This window comes from Salvia miltiorrhiza, chromosome 7, assembly GCF_028751815.1.
Source record: "Salvia miltiorrhiza cultivar Shanhuang (shh) chromosome 7, IMPLAD_Smil_shh, whole genome shotgun sequence".
In the NCBI taxonomy this organism is placed as follows: Eukaryota; Viridiplantae; Streptophyta; class Magnoliopsida; order Lamiales; family Lamiaceae; genus Salvia; species Salvia miltiorrhiza.
This window is the reverse complement of record NC_080393.1, coordinates 15,802,547-15,822,560: the sequence shown is the minus strand read 5'-3', so window position 1 is coordinate 15,822,560 and position 20,014 is coordinate 15,802,547. Positions and strand designations below refer to the sequence as shown.

General features: G+C 38.2%; 3 protein-coding genes across 6 annotated transcripts; 1 reads left to right on the top strand and 2 right to left on the bottom strand.

The window, feature by feature from the left end:
* Positions 1-1,818: 1,818 nt before the first annotated feature.
* LOC130995518 (probable myosin heavy chain ECU04_1000) lies at positions 1,819-6,866 on the top strand. Its single transcript, XM_057920827.1, has 5 exons — positions 1,819-3,551; positions 3,703-3,779; positions 4,766-4,877; positions 5,042-5,158; positions 6,315-6,866. The coding sequence occupies exons 1-5, from the start codon at positions 2,181-2,183 to the stop codon at positions 6,666-6,668; spliced, it is 2,031 nt and encodes a 676-aa protein (XP_057776810.1). The 5' UTR covers positions 1,819-2,180; the 3' UTR covers positions 6,669-6,866.
* Positions 6,867-7,108: 242 nt separating this feature from the next.
* LOC130995520 (NDR1/HIN1-like protein 6) lies at positions 7,109-8,334 on the bottom strand. Its single transcript, XM_057920833.1, has one exon. The coding sequence runs from the start codon at positions 8,332-8,334 to the stop codon at positions 7,267-7,269; it is 1,068 nt and encodes a 355-aa protein (XP_057776816.1). The 3' UTR covers positions 7,109-7,266.
* A 341-nt stretch (positions 8,335-8,675) lies between these two features.
* Positions 8,676-12,356, bottom strand: LOC130995519 (pentatricopeptide repeat-containing protein At1g13040, mitochondrial). 4 transcript variants are annotated; one of them, XM_057920831.1, is made up of 4 exons: positions 10,425-12,356; positions 10,175-10,278; positions 9,383-9,581; positions 8,819-9,248 (listed from the first exon to the last, which is right to left on the bottom strand). In XM_057920831.1, the coding sequence occupies exon 1, from the start codon at positions 12,047-12,049 to the stop codon at positions 10,505-10,507; it is 1,545 nt and encodes a 514-aa protein (XP_057776814.1). In that variant the 5' UTR covers positions 12,050-12,356; the 3' UTR covers positions 8,819-9,248; positions 9,383-9,581; positions 10,175-10,278; positions 10,425-10,504. The 4 variants fall into 4 exon arrangements, with proteins under 4 accessions (XP_057776812.1, XP_057776814.1, XP_057776813.1 ...); XM_057920830.1 differs by having other exon boundaries at positions 10,175-10,258; XM_057920829.1 differs by having other exon boundaries at positions 8,676-9,248; positions 10,175-12,356.
* Positions 12,357-20,014: the final 7,658 nt, after the last annotated feature.

The following is a 20,014-nucleotide window of genomic DNA, read 5'->3' as shown; positions in this document are numbered from 1 at the left end:
AAATATAAATAATTTCCAGCCCTTAGATCATCAAGATCTACGGTTGATTCGTAATCCTGTTGGATGAATTCGTGGTCCTGAGTTCGAATCTCAAAGGTAACAAAAATTTATCTTTCATAATTCGTAACTCTGTTGGAAGAATTCATACGTGTTCTACATAAAATTCGTACATTAAAAAATATTTTTATTTTAAGAAGTATTTTCACGGTAGCTCTTCCATATATACATATATATATATATATATATATAGGGGAGAGTTCAATGGAGATCATCAAGATTTCAAATAACGGAGACCAAATCCTATGCGTCGATTTTAGTATATCCAACGGTGATGATATCTTTTAGTATTATGCATATCCGTTAATCATAGTATCTTTTATTTATGGTACTTTTTAATTGGAGATACGTTATATCCGTTTTCATTATTTCAAAAAGTTAGTATGTTCATGATAATAAATAATGTTCATCGATTTGTTCGTATAAATCATAATGTTCATTTAAATATTCGGAAAAAAATTATGTTCATGTATATGTTCGGTAAAAAGTATTGTTCATAACAGAGTCATGTTCATAACAGTTTTGTTCATAACATAGTCATGTTTATGTGTATGTTCGTTAAAATTATGTTCATAACAATTTTGTTCAGAACAGAGTCATGTTCATGTATATGTTCGTTAAAATTATGTTCATAACAGAGTCATGTTCATAACTGAATGAGAAGTGAGTGATATACGAGATTGAGTGATTTACGGGATTTACATATTTACCATCTTTGGATTAAATAAATATTAAATAAAATGATATTATGGTGAAATCTGGTTCGTTGGGGTGAGATGAATGACCTTGATTTGATCTTTATTCTTTATTTAAGGGAGTGGTTGTCATAAAATGCAACCCTATATATATATATATATATATATATATATATATATATATATAGGGTGCGGTTATAGTGAGAACCACAATTATCGTGAGAACATAAGAACCAATAAAATTATTGCATCTGCTATACAAATTAATGCATCCGCTATTAAATTTAATGCATCCGAAAAAAATAATTTTTTGCTCCCTTCAGGATTCGAACCCAGCATCTGCATCCATCCACCAAGATGATGCATCCACCGTAGATCTTGATGATCGAATGGCTTAAAATGGTTCTCCGTTCTTATTTTATTAGTGGTTCTTATTTGAACCTCTCCCTATATATATATATATATTTGTATGCCTTTTTGCATGATATTAGACTATTAGTTCTCTTTTAATGAAATTGATTTAATCAAATTGACATATATTATGACTTTTTTTTTTGAGAGGGACATATATTATGACTTATTCTCTAATGTGTTTACTAAGTTGGTGTTGATTCTTGCTATTACTATTACAAGTGTAAAGAAAATATTTTATGAAATAACTTATGTTGAAAATAAGGTGTGAAACAACACGAGTGATCAATTTTTAAATGATTGTTTGGTCATTTTGATTTAAAGAAAATTTTTTTAACTTTAATATTAAATATTTTTCTATATTTATATTTTACATAATTATTTATCGCATTCCAAATATAAATTTTTGGATATGCCACTACCAACAAGATATATCATTTTCCGAGCATCATAAATAATTTTCGAGACACAAATATATGTACTACTGTTTTAAATGTTGCGTATTTGTTTTACAATTATGCATACGTGGTGACATTTGCAGTAATTCGTGCAAATATTGGAACAATAACTATTTTTTTAGTAATAAAACTGTGATCGAGTAAACAAATCGGATTTATGTATATATGAAAAAAACTAACTGGATAAATATATTATTATGATTATTATTATTATCGCAAGACTAAAAGGTGGAAGTTGAGAGAAGGAAGAAGACTTGAGGGGAACATATTTCCTTAATTTTCATCTTAAATTTTTCTCTACGCCTTTGGACTTCCTCCAGTTGTCGGGTAGGATCTCCCAATTTCCAATTCCACTCCCAATCATCATCATCTTCTTCTTCCAATTCAATCTCATTTATTGATTTAGAGGATCAATTTAATTTCTCATATGATTTACTCTTATCTCCCCTGATCGACAAAACCAATCAAAAACCCCAATCCTTCTTTTGCCCCCTTCTGGTTGATCCCATATCGATTATTGGATTTTGAGTTGGTTCTTTCAGGGAACTGGTGTACACAGATGGCAACCGCCGGCGACGAAGAAAACGACGCCGTATTGAGCGATGTCGAGGCCGATGATCCAGTCCCTATTGTAATTCAAAACCCTGAGGATGTGTCCGTCGAGAAGTTTAAGGAAATTCTGACGGAGCTCGATCGCGAGAGAGCTGCTCGTGAGGCGGCTGAGAATGCCAAAAATGATATCCAAGTTTCGTTCAATAGGCTCAAATTGCTGTGTCACGAGGCAATTAAGAAACGGGATGAGTGTTCACGGCAGCGCGATGAGGCATTGCGCGACAAGGAGGAAGCTCTGAAGAAGTTGGAGAGGGTTGGTGGGGATTTGAGTGAGGAGGTTAAGTTGAAAGAAGAGGTAAACAGGCAAAAAGATGAGGTTTCGAGGCAGCTGGAGGAGGTGGGCAAGGCGAGGGAGTCGATGAGGATGGAAATGGAGACAGGATCGTCAATGCTGGTGAGTGGGATTGAGAAGATTTCGAGGAAAGTGAGTAGCTACAAGGACTTCGGAGCAAACGGTTTGCCAAAGTCTAATAAGTACTCGGGATTGCCAGCAGTGGCCTATGGTGTGATTAAGAGGACGAATGAGATTGTGGAGGAGCTTCTAAGACAGGTTGACTCGAGTATCAAGGGGAGGAATGAGGCCCGGGAGTTGGTTGAACAGAGAAATTATGAGATTGCCATTGAGGTTTCTCAACTTGAGGCGGCTATTAGTAGGTTAAGAGAAGAAGTGGCGAAGAAAAGTGAGGAGATCGAGAGTCTGAAGAAGTCCGTACTTGAGAAGGATGGAAAAGTAGCAGAATTGGAAAGAGAATCTATTAAGAAACAGGAAGATATGGATGGTGAACTTTCAAGGTTGAGGCTATTGATCAGTGACTATGAGTCGAAGATGGAGGCGCAAAGGCCTTTGTTGATTGATCAACTGAATTATGTAACCAGACTTCATGAAGAAATGTGCAAGGCTATGGAGATTGTTGATGCTAACAAATCCTCTGAATTGTCAGAATCCTTGTTCCTTGCTCAAGAAACAAATATGGAGGAAAATATTAAGGCATCTTTAGAGGGGATGGAATCTGTGTACGAGTTGAGTAGAATTGTTGTTGAGAAAACAAAGGAACTGGTGGAGGAGAGAAGTTGTGAGGTGAAAAAACTAAATGAAACTGTTTCACAGCTAATAAATGAGAAAGATCAAATTGGGTCTCTATTGAGAAGTACTTTGTCTCAGAGGATGTCGGTGGATATGTCCTCCAAAACCAACAAATTGTTTAAAGTTGCCGAAAATGGTTTGAAAGAGGCTGGGATCGAATATAAGTTCAGCAAATTTGATGCATCCAAAGGTAAAGCAGGTCCTGATGACACAGACGACGAAGTTTATGCTCTGGTATGCTACTTTTCTAGCATTAATTTCTGTGTGATTTTCTGGCTTTGATCTATGACTTATAAGCTTTCCCTTGCACTACTCATTTCAAACACTAGTTTCTGATATCAGCTCTGATTTTGCTCCTATTGGTAACCATTACTTTTGATTGTAGGCCAGTGCACTGGAGAACATAATTAAGCAGTCTCAGATTGAGATCATAGAGCTAAAACATTCAGTGGAGGAACTAAGGTACTTGTTCTGCTATAAAATCTTTAAAGAATTTTACATAAGAAGACCCCTCTTCGAAAAATTTCTATGACTGATTGATTGAAAGAAGTTAGTTACATATGGTGCTAATGTTCCTGAATTCAAAACATTTGAAGCATAATCTTTCATGCATGGTTGTAATATGTGCCCCATCGTGCGCTAATTTCTGTTCCCCAGTGCCCTTCATGGGCTCTTGTATAAGTGCTTGAGGCCGAAGACAAGTTCCTTTTGATAAAGGGAACATTGAAGTTAGTTTGGTTTGATGGTTTTGGAGCTAAGAATTTTAAATTTATTTTGGAAGAACTCATTGAGGTTATTTTGATAATGTCAGTCTATAATAGCTTTCAAAAACATGAGCCCCGCATTGTGCACTATTCTATTAGTCATTGGGATGAACTCCTATCCACGTAATATATATCATTTGAAGTCATTCCTCAGATTTCTTCTGAAATCAAATCCTTCAAACAAAGAAAATCCTAAAAGTTTTTATATTCTTTAGTCAAAGTGAGCATCATATGATCGTCGAACAAGAACTTACGTTCTTTCTAGTTTTAATAATCCAATAGGGACTGGCAGCAGTACTCTTTGCAGTGTTAAATTCTTATATTTCGAGAAGCATGTCATTGTGTATCTTACTTCGATATAGTGCTTCTCTACTTTTTGAAAGGAAAATCATGTACCTATATGTGAAGAATGAAATAAAAAGTTTAGAAGGAATCATTAACTTCAATCTTGTTGGTTTTGGAACAGTGTAGCTGCTTTAGCTTGTGCATCAATAAAAAAAGGCTAATTATCTGAAAATTGATTAGCATATACTAGCAGGCCACTGGAGGTGGGATGGTTTCTATTAGGTTGTGATTTCTTATGTTCTGTTCATGCATAATATCCTGTAATTTTACTTGGATATTGTAGCAATGATGAACTTTTCATTACTGTCATGGCTTATATTCAATGTTGCTAAAATTAAGGGCAGAGTCAAATTCATATAAGGAGCGTGTTGATGCTCAAGCTAAGGAACTGATTCAGTGGAAGCAACGTGTGGAAGAGCTTGAAGAGAAGGAAAGAGTGGCTAATGAAAATGTAGGTCGATGTTCTGTTAATTGGCTATACCAACCATCTAGCACTTCCAACTTTTTAGTCATTCTATCTTCTCGTGATGGTCTGGGACCGCGCATTTGTAATTTGTCTTTATGCTGCCCAGTATACAAGGCTCATCTCATCTGATGCTTAATTTCATTCACAAGGTTGAGGGGCTTATGATGGATATTGCTGGAGCTGAAGAAGAAATCATGAGATGGAAGATAGCAGCACAGCAAGAAGCGGATGCAGGAAAAGCAGTTGAACAAGAGTATATATCACAGGTATAGTAAAAAATGGGAAGACGATCTATCTTTTGACTTATCATAATCATCTTTATTGATGGACTAGTTTTTTTCTATATGATGCCTTTTATTCTATGTATGCATCACAATGAAAATTTAACTAGGAAATTGAAGTGTATGTAGATGAACCTAGGGCCTTTATATGTTGTTTAGGCTTTACTCTTTGTTCTGGAAGCAATACCATTGAAACTTTATTTCGATTTCTCTCTTTTCATTTTTGCTCGTACTACAATAGTTTGAAAGTTTTAGTTGGATCTTTCACTCAGAGCACACCTCTTTTGTGATATTGCTTCAACTTAGAAATTGAGCCATTATAGTATGTAGTATATGTGACATCCCTCTCAAAAAAAGAAAAGAAAAAGAAATATGTATGATATCATACATATTTTCTGAATGCATTATGCATACACCATTTCAGTCACAATTTTGCTTTTCTAGTACTGCTGTATCCAAACAATTCTCTACCATTTACATTATGTTTAGTTAAGTTACTTGCTGATTACCCTTTGGAAGTAGATGCATGACGCCTAACTTATTCTTCTTCGGAGCAATTTACGAATGTTTCTTAGTTTCCAAGGGGGCGTAGTCTTTGTTTCAAAATATACAGAAAGGGATAGTGTGGAATGCTTCAAGATTGAGCACTGACCTTATTTAGAGGATATTCAAGCTTTCTCATTCATATAGTAGCTCTTATACCAATAGATTGTTTGCCTGAAGAACTTTGCCATCTTTCCATGTCATAGGAGGTTTGCATATGAATTGACTATAGGGCGTACGCTCTATTCGAACCATATGCTTCATCGTGGAGGTTGACATTATACATCGCATCGAACTAAATCATGTATCTCATTGTGGACAATAAGTGTGTTTCCTTAAAACATATTAGATTGACCTTGTCTATAGATGTCATTTTGCTTCTTCATTATTCTATTCCAAATCTTCCCTGCTGATGAATCCTGATGTTATGTAAATAATCTGCCCGTGGAAAATGGCTTGCAGTCTCCTAATTCCGTAGTCTTAGTTATTGTTTTTGCCTTCTTGTTTTTTCCTGAAACATTCTGAAGATATATATTCCTAAGATGGTTACTTTAACTAACATTTGAGTTTATTGAATTTCAATTCTGTGATTCTGCAGTTGGCATCGGTGCGGCAGGAGCTTGAAGAGGCTAGGCAAGCTGTAATAGAGTCTGAGAAAAAGCTTAAATTTAAAGAAGAAACAGCAGAAGCCGCCATGGCAGCAAGAGATGCTGCTGAAAAGTCATTGAGATTGGCAGATACGAGGGCGTCCAGGCTGAGAGATCGTGTGGAAGAGCTCACTCGTCAACTTGATGAACTTGATACACGGGAAGCCTCAAGAACCGGCCTGAATAGGCCGAGATATGTCTGCTGGCCGTGGCAATGGCTTGGCTTGGACTATGTAGGGTCCCATCGGTCTGAACCACCGGAACAAACTGCCAATGAAATGGAACTTTCCGAACCACTTATTTGATTCTTTTTTCCTTGCGACCTTTTCTTGTTTACTTCTTCGTTATTATCGAGTCTTGAACGATGGAAAATCTGTACAATGTTAGTTGATAGCAAAATTTTATCTGCCAAATTTGTTGAAATCAGATGTACATTATGCTTATAAATCATTCTTGTTTAATTGTTGAATGAGAGGCTTAACCAATTGATGGTTGTGTAAAAATCTCTTTGTGCTTTCTGCCTTTTCTCATTTGCATTATAATCATTGGTTGTAACTTATACGTAGAGCTTATAAATTCTAAATTTATTATCTCAAAAAAAAAAAATTCTGAATGTATTGTATCTTCAATCTTCATATTTTGTCGACATGAAATTTGATGTGGCCTATGATCTTAATGGTATTTGATAGCGGTTTATTATAGAATGGAGTTACCTTGCTCACATGTAAACGGGAAAGATGAAAAGTAGAAGAATGAATCGATCAAAACTCACATTTAAATATTCAGACTATGACAGAAAGGAAAGGTGAGCAGATAACCCAGAAATGACAACAAAAATAAGACTGGACATATTTATGATCAAAATAATAAAAAATAAATGATGATCAAATTGGGTTGACTTATTCACTTCTTGGTAACGCACTTTTTTCTGATCAAAACTCCGGTGGGAGGGCCGGTGACGACGAGTTGGCAATGCGCATACATCCAGTAGGAGTAGTGGAAAATGCCTCCTAATTTAGACCTAGCTCTAAACAATCCTTTTATCTCCAGATTTACTCTTCCTTGTTCTATCTGTTTCTGCAGCTTCATGCTAAGCTCCGTCGACAGCCTCACCTGGCTAGCCACCATGTGCACGTCTGCAAACCTCGACTCGCCCCTCATCACCGCAAACGGCTCAATGTAACGTGTGGCGATGAAGTTGTTGTCGTAGTAGAGGTCCAAGATCACGTAGCTGAACTCCACCTTCACCTTGCTGTTGGGGTTGCTGAAGTTGGCCAGCACTGTCACGTCCGCGTTCAGCAGGTAACCCATGTCCAGGTACGCGGCGTTGATGGTGGTGCTCGAGATGTCGAATCGAGGGCTGCGCGGCCGGAACACCAAATACACTATCAGGATGATCAGGCCTCCCACAATCACCAGTATCCAGAAGAGCATACAGAATGCTGCCACCAGCCAGGCTATCGGCTTGGTCCGTCGTGACGTCGGGGGGTGGATGAAAGCGGGGTGGTAATGGTGGTGGCCGCCACTGCCGTGTTGAGGCGGACGCGAATGAGAATCGGAATGGGGTCTGGATTCTTGGTGGGGTTGGTGCGGTGCCTCAACTACAAGGGGTGTCACGGGCTTAACATGTGTCGGACGGTGGGGCGACGTTCGGCCATGAGGTGGTGGAGGGTGGTGCGCAGGGGGTCCATGAGGCGGTGGAGGGTGGTGTGTGGGGTGGCCATCAGGTGGTGCAGGGTGGTATGTAGGCTGGCCATGAGGCGGTGGAGGGTGGTGTGTAGGTGGGGCATCAGGTGGTGCAGGGTGGTAGGCAGGGTGGCCGTGAGACGGCGCTTCCACCACGACTGGAGCACGGCCGTGGTGGCGCGGCGGCGGCCTGGCACGCCGTGGTGGCGTTTGTGAAGGAAACTGGATGACCGGATCGCGTTGACGGGGGAGAAAGTGTGGATTTGTCTCATGGTGGTGGGACATTGTGGTGGCTGAGATTGGAGGGCGAAAACGAAGTGAAGAAGAATATATGGAAACTTTAAGAAGATACCAACTGGCTTTGAAATCAAAGGCGGAGGAAAAGAATCAGACATTAGTTAAGGATACAAGGCAAGTAAACAAACTGATGCAAAGTGAAAAAAGTAGAATATTTGTTCACCCCAAAATACAAAAGAAACTTATAACATACAATATAGTCCTTCTCATAGCTTTTGAGAATCTTTAGGAAGAATATAATGGCAGACACTCACTGCAAGAAAAGAACTTGTAATATGCATATACTTGCTTGAGCAAATGAAATTATCTAGCTACTTAAAGTAGAACAGTTCTATAAATTTCGTGTGGAATTAGATTTCACCATAAGTCTGTATAAGCAATGCAACAAGGGCAACTGTATAAATCCATATTCATAAACGAAGAGAAGAATCACTACTTCACTAGTTTGTAACTAAAATGAAACTTTGACTCATTTAATCATAGCATGGTTGGCAACAAAATCAACATGCTATAAATGAAATCATATATCTATATTGCAACATCAACCATAAGCTTTCTTACAGTTCCTCGGGGCGTTGTGGGCATTCTAGATTTGACACTAAATTGCTAAGCAAAAAAGTAGACATATCCACCCAATTTTCCCTAACTCTCTCCATTCTTATTAGGTTCGTCTAAACTTGCCAGGGTGCTGTTCCGCTTGGAGCTAAAATGAAAGACATGGAACTCAGTATCGGCTAAAGCTCTGCTAGGAGCTAAAACAAAAGGCATGAAATCAGGTATCTGCCAATTATGCAAAATTGTCATTCACCATATCTTCAGAAAGTTTACATACGACTCACCCTCAACGCTTTACCACATCAATCTCTAGTTGATCAACCAAATCTCATGGATTATCACCATACCTGAGTAACAAAACAAGAAAAAGAAAATTACAATTCATAACTGGAAGAAAAGGAACCAACATTATCTTCTGAATAAATTAGAATCTTAGTATAAAATGTAGTTCAACTAGCATACTATACAATAGATATCATACTTTTTGCCAGTGATTTTCTTTTTCATTCCACAGAGAATACTGTTGGAGCTTCTTCAAGTTCCAACCATGTTAAAAAAATTCAACCCTCCATTAGAAACAGAGAGCTTGCAATCCCACATTAGCTAGAGAAATGAGACTTCTTTCATAGTGGAGGGAGAAGGTAATAAATAATGTCGAGAAAATGCCTTCAGAAAAGATCCTGCAGTTGAACAAGCTTTCCATCAGTAGCAGACACAGGATATATTAAATTTGAGTGAAGTAAGACAATGTTGAGAAATGAGAATGGGAACTTAACAAGAAAGTTGACAACTAAAGTAGTTTATTTTCCAAGTAATATTTACATGAATTGCGTGCACCAAATCAGTTGCATCTAGGAACATGATACCATACCGTATATAACAAACAAATGCATACAAAGAAATAAGTAGAGAGCATCTTTTGGTATCAAATTTTTTGTTTTGAATTAGTACAAGGAAGAATGTTTAAAGTACAAAGGATGATAAAATGGTGACAAGTGGTTTTGCACCCAATGTTAGGAGTATCAAGAATTCAGCCAACAATAGCAACATATTAGCATTTAGTAATAGAGGAACATTATTAACTTCAGCTATAGATTTTGAATGCTAAAAGATACCAATCAAAGAAATAGGATTTATTACTTTCGTCGATGAACATATAGACCTTCTATATTAAATTAACAATTGTAAAAAAATATGACAAGCCAATGCCCTAGAAAGCAAAAGGGGAATATGTACATGAGCATAAAATTGATAAATGTCTAAACCAATTCACCTCTAGTTCAGAACAAGGATGCAGACAGATGTCCCCAACATCAGAACACATCAGGATCTGTCCATACCCATCTCTCAGCAGTACCTAAGCAAGTACCGAGCACCCTTAACGATCCAAAAGACCAGAATTTATATGTTACCATTCCCTATTTATCATAAATGGGTCAACTTGTACCCACACTCAACACTGACCAAAGGAAACATTAATTCTGGAAACGCAAAAATTCAATAAGAAAGCATTTGGCACCAACCAGAAGGACTGCAATTGTGATTTCATCAATGGATTCTGTTGAACTCCAATATAATGTTTAGGAATATAATATACAAATTGTTAGATTTCTCTTGAGTTGATAGCACTTATTAGAGTCTCTGACAAATAACTATCAAGAGTAAATCCATTCTTCATCATATCATCCCAAACTTCACAAGCCAAAGAAATTTTCTTTTCCTTTATAAGGCCTCGAATAATCATCTTGTAAGTCACTTCATCTGGATAGATCCCTCCAGTTTGCATCTCCTTAAATAGACGCAGGGCTTCACTAACTTGATAGGTCTTGCAGTATCCACCAATAAGTGCATTATAGGATATGGCATCAGGGACAACTCCATGTTTCACCATATCATGAAAAATACCATGAGCCATGCTTACTCTACCAGTTTTGCATAGATGGTCAATAATGGTTGTATATAACGCAAGACTTGGAAATAGGTCAACCTTTGTCATTTCATCAAGAAGGGCCTTAGCTACAACGGAGTTTCTTTCTTTCAGAAAAGAATCAATGAGAATCGTAAATGTCACCACATCAGGAGCAACTCCCTTCCTTCTCATCTCCTCAAAGAGCTTATAAGCCTTTCTAGTGCCACTAGATTTGCAAAGAGCAGTAATAATTGTGTTATATGAAACAACATCTGCAAATCCCTTGACCTCCATATTGGTAACTAACAACATATATGCCTTATCTATTCTATTGGCTTTGCAGAAACCCTTTAGAAGCTCGTTATAGCTGTAACTGTCGGGTTCCATCCCATTCCTCTGCATTATCTCCAGCAATTTCTCCGCCTCATCCAACAATAGTTCATTACAACAATAATTCAACAACACATTGTATGTGATTAAGTCGGGCTCACAACCATTCCTCTTCATAAAACTCTTGAGTGTTAGTGCTTTATCAATCCTACCTACTCGGCAAAAACCACAAATGAGCACATTATAAATCACGGTGTCAAAGCAGACCTTTCCCCTCATGTCTCCTACGGTGAGCTCATACGCCAAATCAACTTTCCCAATGTCACATAGCCCAAGCATAAGTGCCCTGCACGCCTTATTATCTGGTTTAACATCTCTCTTGATCATGACTTTCCACATGTCAACTGCTTCATCATGTCGTTTAACTCTACATAACGCACTGATAACGATAGTATAGCTCACCACGTCTGGCTCCCGTCCTCTTTCTCCCATTAATCTCAACAATATCAATGCATCATCAACTAAACTCTCACCACACAAAAGATTTAAATAAATATTAAACGCCCAAATGTCGGGCACAATCCCAAGCCTATCCATATCCCCAAAAAGTCTAGAAAGAAGGTAAAAGTTTCTAACTTCACACAACCCAGAAATAAATCTAGAGTAAGTAAACGAATTCAAAGAAAACCCTTTGGAATTCATTGAATCATAATAATATTCAGACAGCTCAAAACGCTGGTTCTTTATCAAAACACCAAGAAACCTGTTGTAGTCCACCGAAAAAATCCTGCAGTCTGATTGAGACATTTCGTCGAACACTTTGATCGCGTTATCAATGAGGCCGGCTTTGACGTAGCTGGCGATGAGAGAACGGTATATGAGTCGTTGCTTGCCAAGAGCCTTATACATTTATCGAAATCGCTTCCGCAGAAGCTTATGCATTTGAGCTCCAATTCCGACAAGAAAAAGAAATGTTGAGTGCAAGCAATGCGACAAAAGAAAAGTTGTAACTACAAAGTGGTTCAAATTTCAAAGCAAGGGGTGGGTGCCGCTGACTCTACACTGTGTATGTGTGTGTTAGGAATCAGAATCCTCTGGTTTCGGCCGTAGAGAAGGAGGCGGAAGCGGTGGTGGCGCAAAACCAAGTCCACACTCTCCACCTTCAGACCAGTAATTTTTGAGTTTCTAGTATTGGGCTTCTCTTTTGGGCTTTGAAATGATGTTTGTCTATTCGGCTTCTTATAGTTTTTTTTTTTCAATTAACTAGGATTAATCATGTTTACTATAGTTTTGTGACAAAATATACAATACAATCATAAATTTTTTGCACAAATTCTAATCAATTTACACATTACACACATATTCTGATTAAATACTTAGAAGTTTTGTCATTTAATTCCTTCTCATTGCACATGTCTCTATTTCTCCATCTCAAGCTCAATACACCATAAAGAAAACAAAAAACCTTGTGAAGTTTACTAGAGTTTATCTCGTACGATACACAAATAATATTAAATGGATTCAAAATTTAATGTTGTATACAGATATAAAGAAATTTATACTAATTAACTTCATGAAATAAGACATAAATATGAAAACTTTGAAAATATATGTGGAGGCAAACAAACATTTTTTTCTCGTCCACTTACATATTGTACCTTATTTTTAGCTACTTATTATCTAAAATAAATTCATTATATTTAAAAGGTATAAGACAAAGTATATTTCAATCTTCATAATAACCTTATATGAGAACAGATTCTTAAGTTCATAATTATATTATATGATCAGTAAAGAAAAATTTCCATAACAACATCAAACTCTATTTATATAAAAATATAATACTATGAATTTTGGTATAACTTTTTATATCTTTTCATAATAATTATTTACAATAGAGTGCATGTATACAGTATATTCTATCTAAATATAATTTTAATAAGGTAAAATTGCACCTAAATACACAAACTTTGTCGAAAATCCATATTTGACGCGAAGTTAGGATTTTACATTTTAATACACCAATTTAAGAAGTTGTTCAATTTTGACACAAATTTGAATTCCGGCGATCGGGATATTGACGTGGCAGCCGGAATTGCCACGTCACACACACACACACACTCCACTCTCTCTCTCTCACACCCCACTCTCTCTCTCTCTCCACACGTTAGCTCCCCCACCCCACCCCTCCCCCCCGGTCGGACCCTCCTCCTCCCCACACCGCCGTCGCACCCACCGCCGCCCCTGCTCTCTCCACCACCACACCTCTTCCGTGAAGGTTGTCGCCTCGCCCTCAATTCTCGGTGACTGCAGCAGGCGAGCCCACAATTTCAGTCGCCGCCGATTGTATATCAATTTGGGGCCTGAAACCCTAGGCCCCAAATTGTGGCCACGATTTCTGGCGAGCAGCAGCGATCCCCCGCCGTCGTCTACAACCTTCTGGAGACCGACGGGCACGGCGACTCAGCGTACTGCAGTGCCTTTGACGAGGAGAGCGAGTTCGACTGGGAGTCGAGATCGTCGACCTGACCCGAGGTCTCGGCGCCGGTGGACGCAAGGGCAAAGCGGGCGGCGGCAACCTGGATCTCGATCTTCGGCGGATTTTCGGGGAAATTGAACTTGGCGTTGCTCAGATCTTCGCCGAAGGCACACGCCGCCTTCTCCACCATGGTCAATCGGCGGCGGCGACCTGGATCTCAGCAGTAGAGGGCGGCTGGGGGCTCGACGGCAGCGGTGTGGGGAGGAGGAGGGTCCGACCGGGGTGGCTGGGGGGTGAGCTGACGTGTGGAAGGAGAGAGAGAGTGGGGTGTGAGAGAGAGAGAGTGGAGTGTGTGTGTGTGTGTGTGTGTGACGTGGCAATTCCGGCTGCCACGTCAATATCCCGGTCGCCGGAATTCAAAATTGTGTCAAAATTGAACAACTTCTTAAATTGGTGTATTAAAATGTAAAATCCTAACTTCGCGTCAAATATGGATTTTCGACAAAGTTTGTGTATTTAGGTGTAATTTTCCCTTTTAATAAAGCAATAAATTGCATCATTTGACAACAAGAGGATTGATGAAAATATTATTTGGTGGCTCAGATTGGCAGACCGATCCAGGTGGTGATCTCTGAGGGAACTACTTTCCTACTTTATATTTTTCAATCTTTTTCTCATCTTCTAGCAAAATGAATCATCAAAAAGTCATTGATAGAAATAGTCTAATAATTCAATTAATGGTTGGTAATTTTGCACACTGACATAATATTACAATATGAACACATACGAAATTAGTAAATTAATATTAAGCTTCATCATGTTCGTGTTCATATTGACACAATTAATATTAAGCTTCATCATGTTCGTGTTCTTATTGTGTCAATATGAACACGATAACGACACGACAATTTTGTCTCGAGTTCGTATAATTTGTTATAATTGACAGTATTATTATTTTTATTAAATAAAATTTTTAATTCATAGTGTATAGTTAGAATTTCTTTGAATTGAGACTTTCTTTTGCACATTGTTAATACTGCTAACAACTTTTTCTTCACTCATAATTCAAGTTTTTATTGAATCATATTGTCTTTTGTGCCGTGTCAACACGAATTGAATCGTGTTATTATCGTGTTCACATATGTAACTGTAAATCATGTTATATTTGTGTTGGTGTCAAATTTTTTTAATAAATTGTGTTCGCATTAACCTTATCGAGTTAATTTGATAATGACTCAATACGCACGATTTATCAGCCCTAGTTGAAACCTTGCACAAGTCCATCAAGGCAGTGTATTTTTTTGGGGGCAGGTAAGGCCCATCCAATTTTCTCCGCCCTTTAATTTTATAATCCAACACAATTAGGCGGTAAACGAGCTGAGCCAAATACCAGCAGGTTCGAATTTGGTTTGTTTGAATATTTGAGTGTTCGAGCTCGGCTCGAGCTCGATTCAAGCTTCTGTCTTATTGATCGAGTTCGACTCGTCACCCACTTACCAAGCTCGACTTGTTAGATGTTCGTATACATGATATTCGAGCTCAAACTCGTTAAAGACTTAGGAAACGCTTGAAAAATGTTCAAAATGTGCTTATTTCCTGATTTTTAGTACGTATGGTCAGATTCATATTTAACTTAGAAAATAGTTATTTGATCCTTTCCCTATCTATCTATATATATACACATAGTGCAGAAAAATTGCATTACACTTGGTGCATGAATTTTATGACTAGTTAGGTCAATACATACACATTTTAATACATTAGGTGGATTTATTTATTGTAGAATTCTTGTTTGAATAATACTCGACCAAATTCCACCTAAGAATAATGAATACGAATAATTCTTTTATCGTGACATAATAATAAATTTATACATAGAACTTGTAAAAGTTTGGAAACGTGGTACGATAGAAATCTGCCGTGAAAATGGCATATGAGGGGACTGCCCTCCAACTGAAGCAACCCACTAAATAAATGTGACCTAAAAATCTGCTTTCTTCTCGTTAGTTATTATTGCTATCACTGCAAAGTTGTGACAAGGCTGAACTAATAAATGTAGTTATAAATTACTATAATGAGATTATAATTTGAATTCTGTCTGCTAATTCCCTATATAGCCCTTCCAATCTGAACATAATAAAATAAAAAGACTATTTGAGTACTGCATGTATTAAATATTCCTGACACGTTTTTGCCATAATTCAAAATTTTCAATTTCATCGAACTTCATGAGATCAAACTTCACGTCAAGCCAATACCTCAACCATCTAGCCTTATTCTGATATCAATTGTTGCACTACAACACAAAATCTTATCAATAAAATATGTAAATTTTATCAATTGTTGAACTATGTAAATTTTGCTTTCTTGATTTTTTAAAATTTTAATTTATTTCACTGCGCATCTTGTATTTATCGGGTGCTTTTTTTTCACAACAAACCGCAACGCTCTACTCGATCACTTACTCGAGTAGAGCGTTGCACTCGAGTAAGGCGTTGCGGGGGGTTACTCGAGGGTTGCTCGAGTATTCAGGTATACTCGAGCGATCGAGAGGTCTTATGAGGTTTAATTGAAAAGCATAAAAATCAAAACTAAAAAAATCAAGTAGGCTATCAAGTAACCCCAATGCAGCACTACTTACTAAATGTGGTCCCTCACTATCAAGTAGGCTATCAAGTAAGCCCATTACGAATGCTCTAAATTCGTATAATAAAATATAATGAATAAAATAGTTTTCAAAGTTCCTTTACAAACATACTACTAATATTAGTTAAGGTCATCATATCATAAGGAGGGTCAGAAAAGTTCAAATTCCAATCAAACCATATGAGATCGTAACATTAATGTGTAGAATATAAAACTACAATTTCAAAATTATAGTAATTTGAACTGTCGTTGCACCGCTTTACTAATGTACCAATTACTACTAATTATGCATGCATTTAGGGCCTGTTTGATATGGGTTTATAGGTAGGATAAATTAAATTAATACAGATTAGTGTGATATTTGATATCATGTGCAGTTAATATGGTCAACTCCTACTTAATCTCACTTCTCCATGCTATTTTGTGGGAATAACACATACTAATAATCCGCCCCTCCCCCCTTGGATAACTTTAATACTGCGAAGTTGGATAAAAATTCTGCTAACCTTCCTCACGCATATCGATGCAAATGCCCAAGTAATGGTGGACACACATGATATTTTTAAAATTATATGAGGATAGTTTTGGTATTAGATAATATAATCCAACATAACCCTATGGATATCAAACACAATATAGTATTAAGTAGCCATGATATCAAACACCCATGAAATAGTATAAATCCACACTAATTTTTCAAGATAATTTTAATCATAATCAATCCTAAACTGCGAATCAAACGGACCCTTAGAAATTTAAATATGTTAACCTTACAAAATATGTATGATATCATACATATTTCTTTTTCTTTTCTTTTTTTGAGAGGGATGTCACATATACTACATACTATAACGGCTCAATTTACAACAATGTTTTTTTTTTAGGGGAATTTACAACAATGTTGAATATTATTAAGTTGAACATTGAACATCAAAATCTTTGACTTGTTCATTTTTTTTTTTTTTTTGAGGGGAAAGCAAAGATATATATTAGCTTTGATCCCGATGAATCAAGTCGAGAAGCCAGGACGGGAAATCCGACTCCCAAATCTTTACATCAGAACACGAAATAGCGAAATTCGCTAAAGAATGAGCTACACTATTAGCTTCTCTACGAACGTGGCAAAAATCCACCACACAAGCCTCCTTAGCACTAGAAAAAACAGAATAGAGATCTTCGCAAAGAGAATCCGAACTCACTTGATCCTCTTTAATCACATGAACTGCTAGCAAAGAATCCGAGAAAACCATGATCGGTCCCAACTCCCGCTGAAGGCAATGTCCGATACCGATAAGAATAGCTTGAAGTTCCCCCATTAACGTGGTGGTTGTACATCCAATTCTCTGCGCCACAGCTAAAACCGGTTCTCCTCTCCAGTTTCGGACAACCAAACCCACACCAGCTGCACTTCCTCCATCCTTTCTCGCGACATCCGTATCCAGCCTCAGATAGTTTCTTCGTGGAGGAACCCATCGCCTGTCGCCTTCCTTAGGAAGTAGACGCTGCTCCACGTTGCTCAAGCGTCGAGCTTCCTGGAAATTATGCAGAAAGAGAGAACAAAAACCAATCATATCACACTCCTTAGAGGTCACCTTATCATGCTTGATATCACATAGCCTCTTCCACGTCCACCATAAACAAACACAAAACAGATTCATCTCCTCATCATCTAAGTTCTCATTCATCCATTCAAAGAGAGCCCTCATAGGTTTGAATCGGTATTGTTTCAAGACGTTCCACCACATTGTTCCCTTCCACAGCTCGCGCACCTTACAACAGAAAATCAGACAATGCGCAGCTGTCCCCCAGTCCCCTTTGCACCAAGAGCAAATACCATTTATAGGGATATGGTGTTTCTTTAAATTCTCATCCGTAGCAATCCAATCATTCACCAACCTCCAAACGAAAATTTTAATTTTCGGAGGCAGATTCCGTCCCCACAACTCTTTCCAGAAATTCCTATCCGCCTTTGACGTCGAGTAGGGATTCGGAGAATAGAAGCCAACTCCCAAAAGATACCCCGATTTAACACTGAATCTTCCCTTCTCATCAAAACGCCAGTACCGAGTATCCGGAGCATCGTTCTTAAGCTCGAGAGATAGAATAGCCTGCCGATCGTGTTCCAAGAATAAGTCCTTGAGCTTCTGATCATCCCATTTACCAGACGGTGAAAACAGATCAGACACCTTAACAGTAGCATCAATAATTCTCTTTTCAGCAGCCACACCCTCTCCATTCCCCGGAATCCAAGCGTCGATACAAGCTCGAACCTTAGTACCATCACCAATACGCCATTTCAAACCCTCTGCCAGTAACTCTTTACCCCAACACATGGATCGCCAAGAGTAAGAGGCATTAGGCGGTGGAGTAGCTTCCATAACATCACGATCTCTGAAATATTTTCCTTTCAAAATACGCGCGATAAGAGTGTCGGGGAACTTGATAATCCGCCAAATTTGCTTAGCGAGTAGAGCTTTGTTAAAAATCTCCAAATTCTTAAACCCCATTCCCCCATTCACCTTCTGTTTACACAAAGTCTTCCAAGATGTCCAATGCATCTTGTTTCCAGCCTCCGACTCTCCCCACCAGAAGTTCGCACACGCCTTTTCAATATCTCTTCTCACTCCATCTGGCACTTTAAAGCATCCCATAGTGTATGTGGGTATGGCTTGTATAATAGATTTCAGAAGAACCTCTTTACCTCCAACCGAAAAGTGTTTATTTTTCCATGAACTTAGCTTCTTACAAACTCTTTCCCGAAGATAATCAAATTGGATCTTTTTCTGTTTCACAATGAAAGTAGGTAAACCCAAGTAAATTGAGTGGCCCTTAGTCTCCTTAATCCCCATCGTTTCCACCACATCCTCCACATCCCTCTGGCAAGTATTAGGACTGAAACTCACTGCCGACTTTTCCAAATTTACAGCTTGTCCAGAGGCTCGAGCATAGGAATCCAACACTTCTCTAATTACAGCCGCATTATCAGCCTTAGCCTTGAAGAAAAGAAGACTGTCATCCGCGAAAAAAAGATGAGAGACAGATGGACAATTGCGCGCCACCCTAATCCCCTCAAACTCACGATTTCCTTCAAAATGATGGAGAATAGACGACAAACCTTGCGCACATATCACAAAAAGAAAAGGGGATAGAGGACACCCCTGTCTGAGCCCGCGAGAAGGAGTTACCGCCCCGAATACTTTTGAATTGATAATGAAAGAGAAGTCCACCGTAGTCACACAGTCCATAACAATAGAAATCCACTCCATCGGAAAACCCATCACTTACATCATCGCCTTGAGAAAACCCCACTCTACTCGGTCATATGCTTTCTTCATATCAAGCTTAGCTGCCGCAAAACCATCCCTACCACTTGTCCTCCCTCTCAACCAGTGCATACACTCAAACCCAACCAGAATATTGTCAGAAATCAATCGTCCCGGGACGAAAGCACTCTGAGTCTCATCAATGACTTTACCCATCACCCCTTTGAGTCTATTGGCCAACACTTTCGTCACGATCTTATAGGTGGTATTGCACAAGCTTATGGGACGAAACTCGCTGACCCTCTTGGGATTTTTGGTCTTTGGAATGAGAACAACATGTGTTTTATTCCACTCTTTGATGCTTCTCTTCCCATTTAGAATACTAAGAACCTCACGAGTGACGTCATCTCCCACTTCACCCCAAAATTTCTGAAAAAACAAAGGAGGAAAACCATCCGGACCCGGAGCTTTGTGAGGATGCATTTG

Bases quoted from the DNA above. Each gene is read 5' to 3' on its own strand.
- LOC130995518 (XM_057920827.1), top strand. From the start codon at position 2,181: ATGGCAACCGCCGGCGACGAAGAAAACGACGCCGTATTGAGCGATGTC. The intron at 3,552-3,702 runs GTATGCTACTTT...TTTTGATTGTAG, and splicing joins ACGACGAAGTTTATGCTCTG to GCCAGTGCACTGGAGAACAT. The intron at 3,780-4,765 runs GTACTTGTTCTG...GCTAAAATTAAG, and splicing joins CATTCAGTGGAGGAACTAAG to GGCAGAGTCAAATTCATATA.
- LOC130995519 (XM_057920829.1), bottom strand. From the start codon at position 12,049: ATGTATAAGGCTCTTGGCAAGCAACGACTCATATACCGTTCTCTCATC.
- LOC130995520 (XM_057920833.1), bottom strand. From the start codon at position 8,334: ATGTCCCACCACCATGAGACAAATCCACACTTTCTCCCCCGTCAACGC.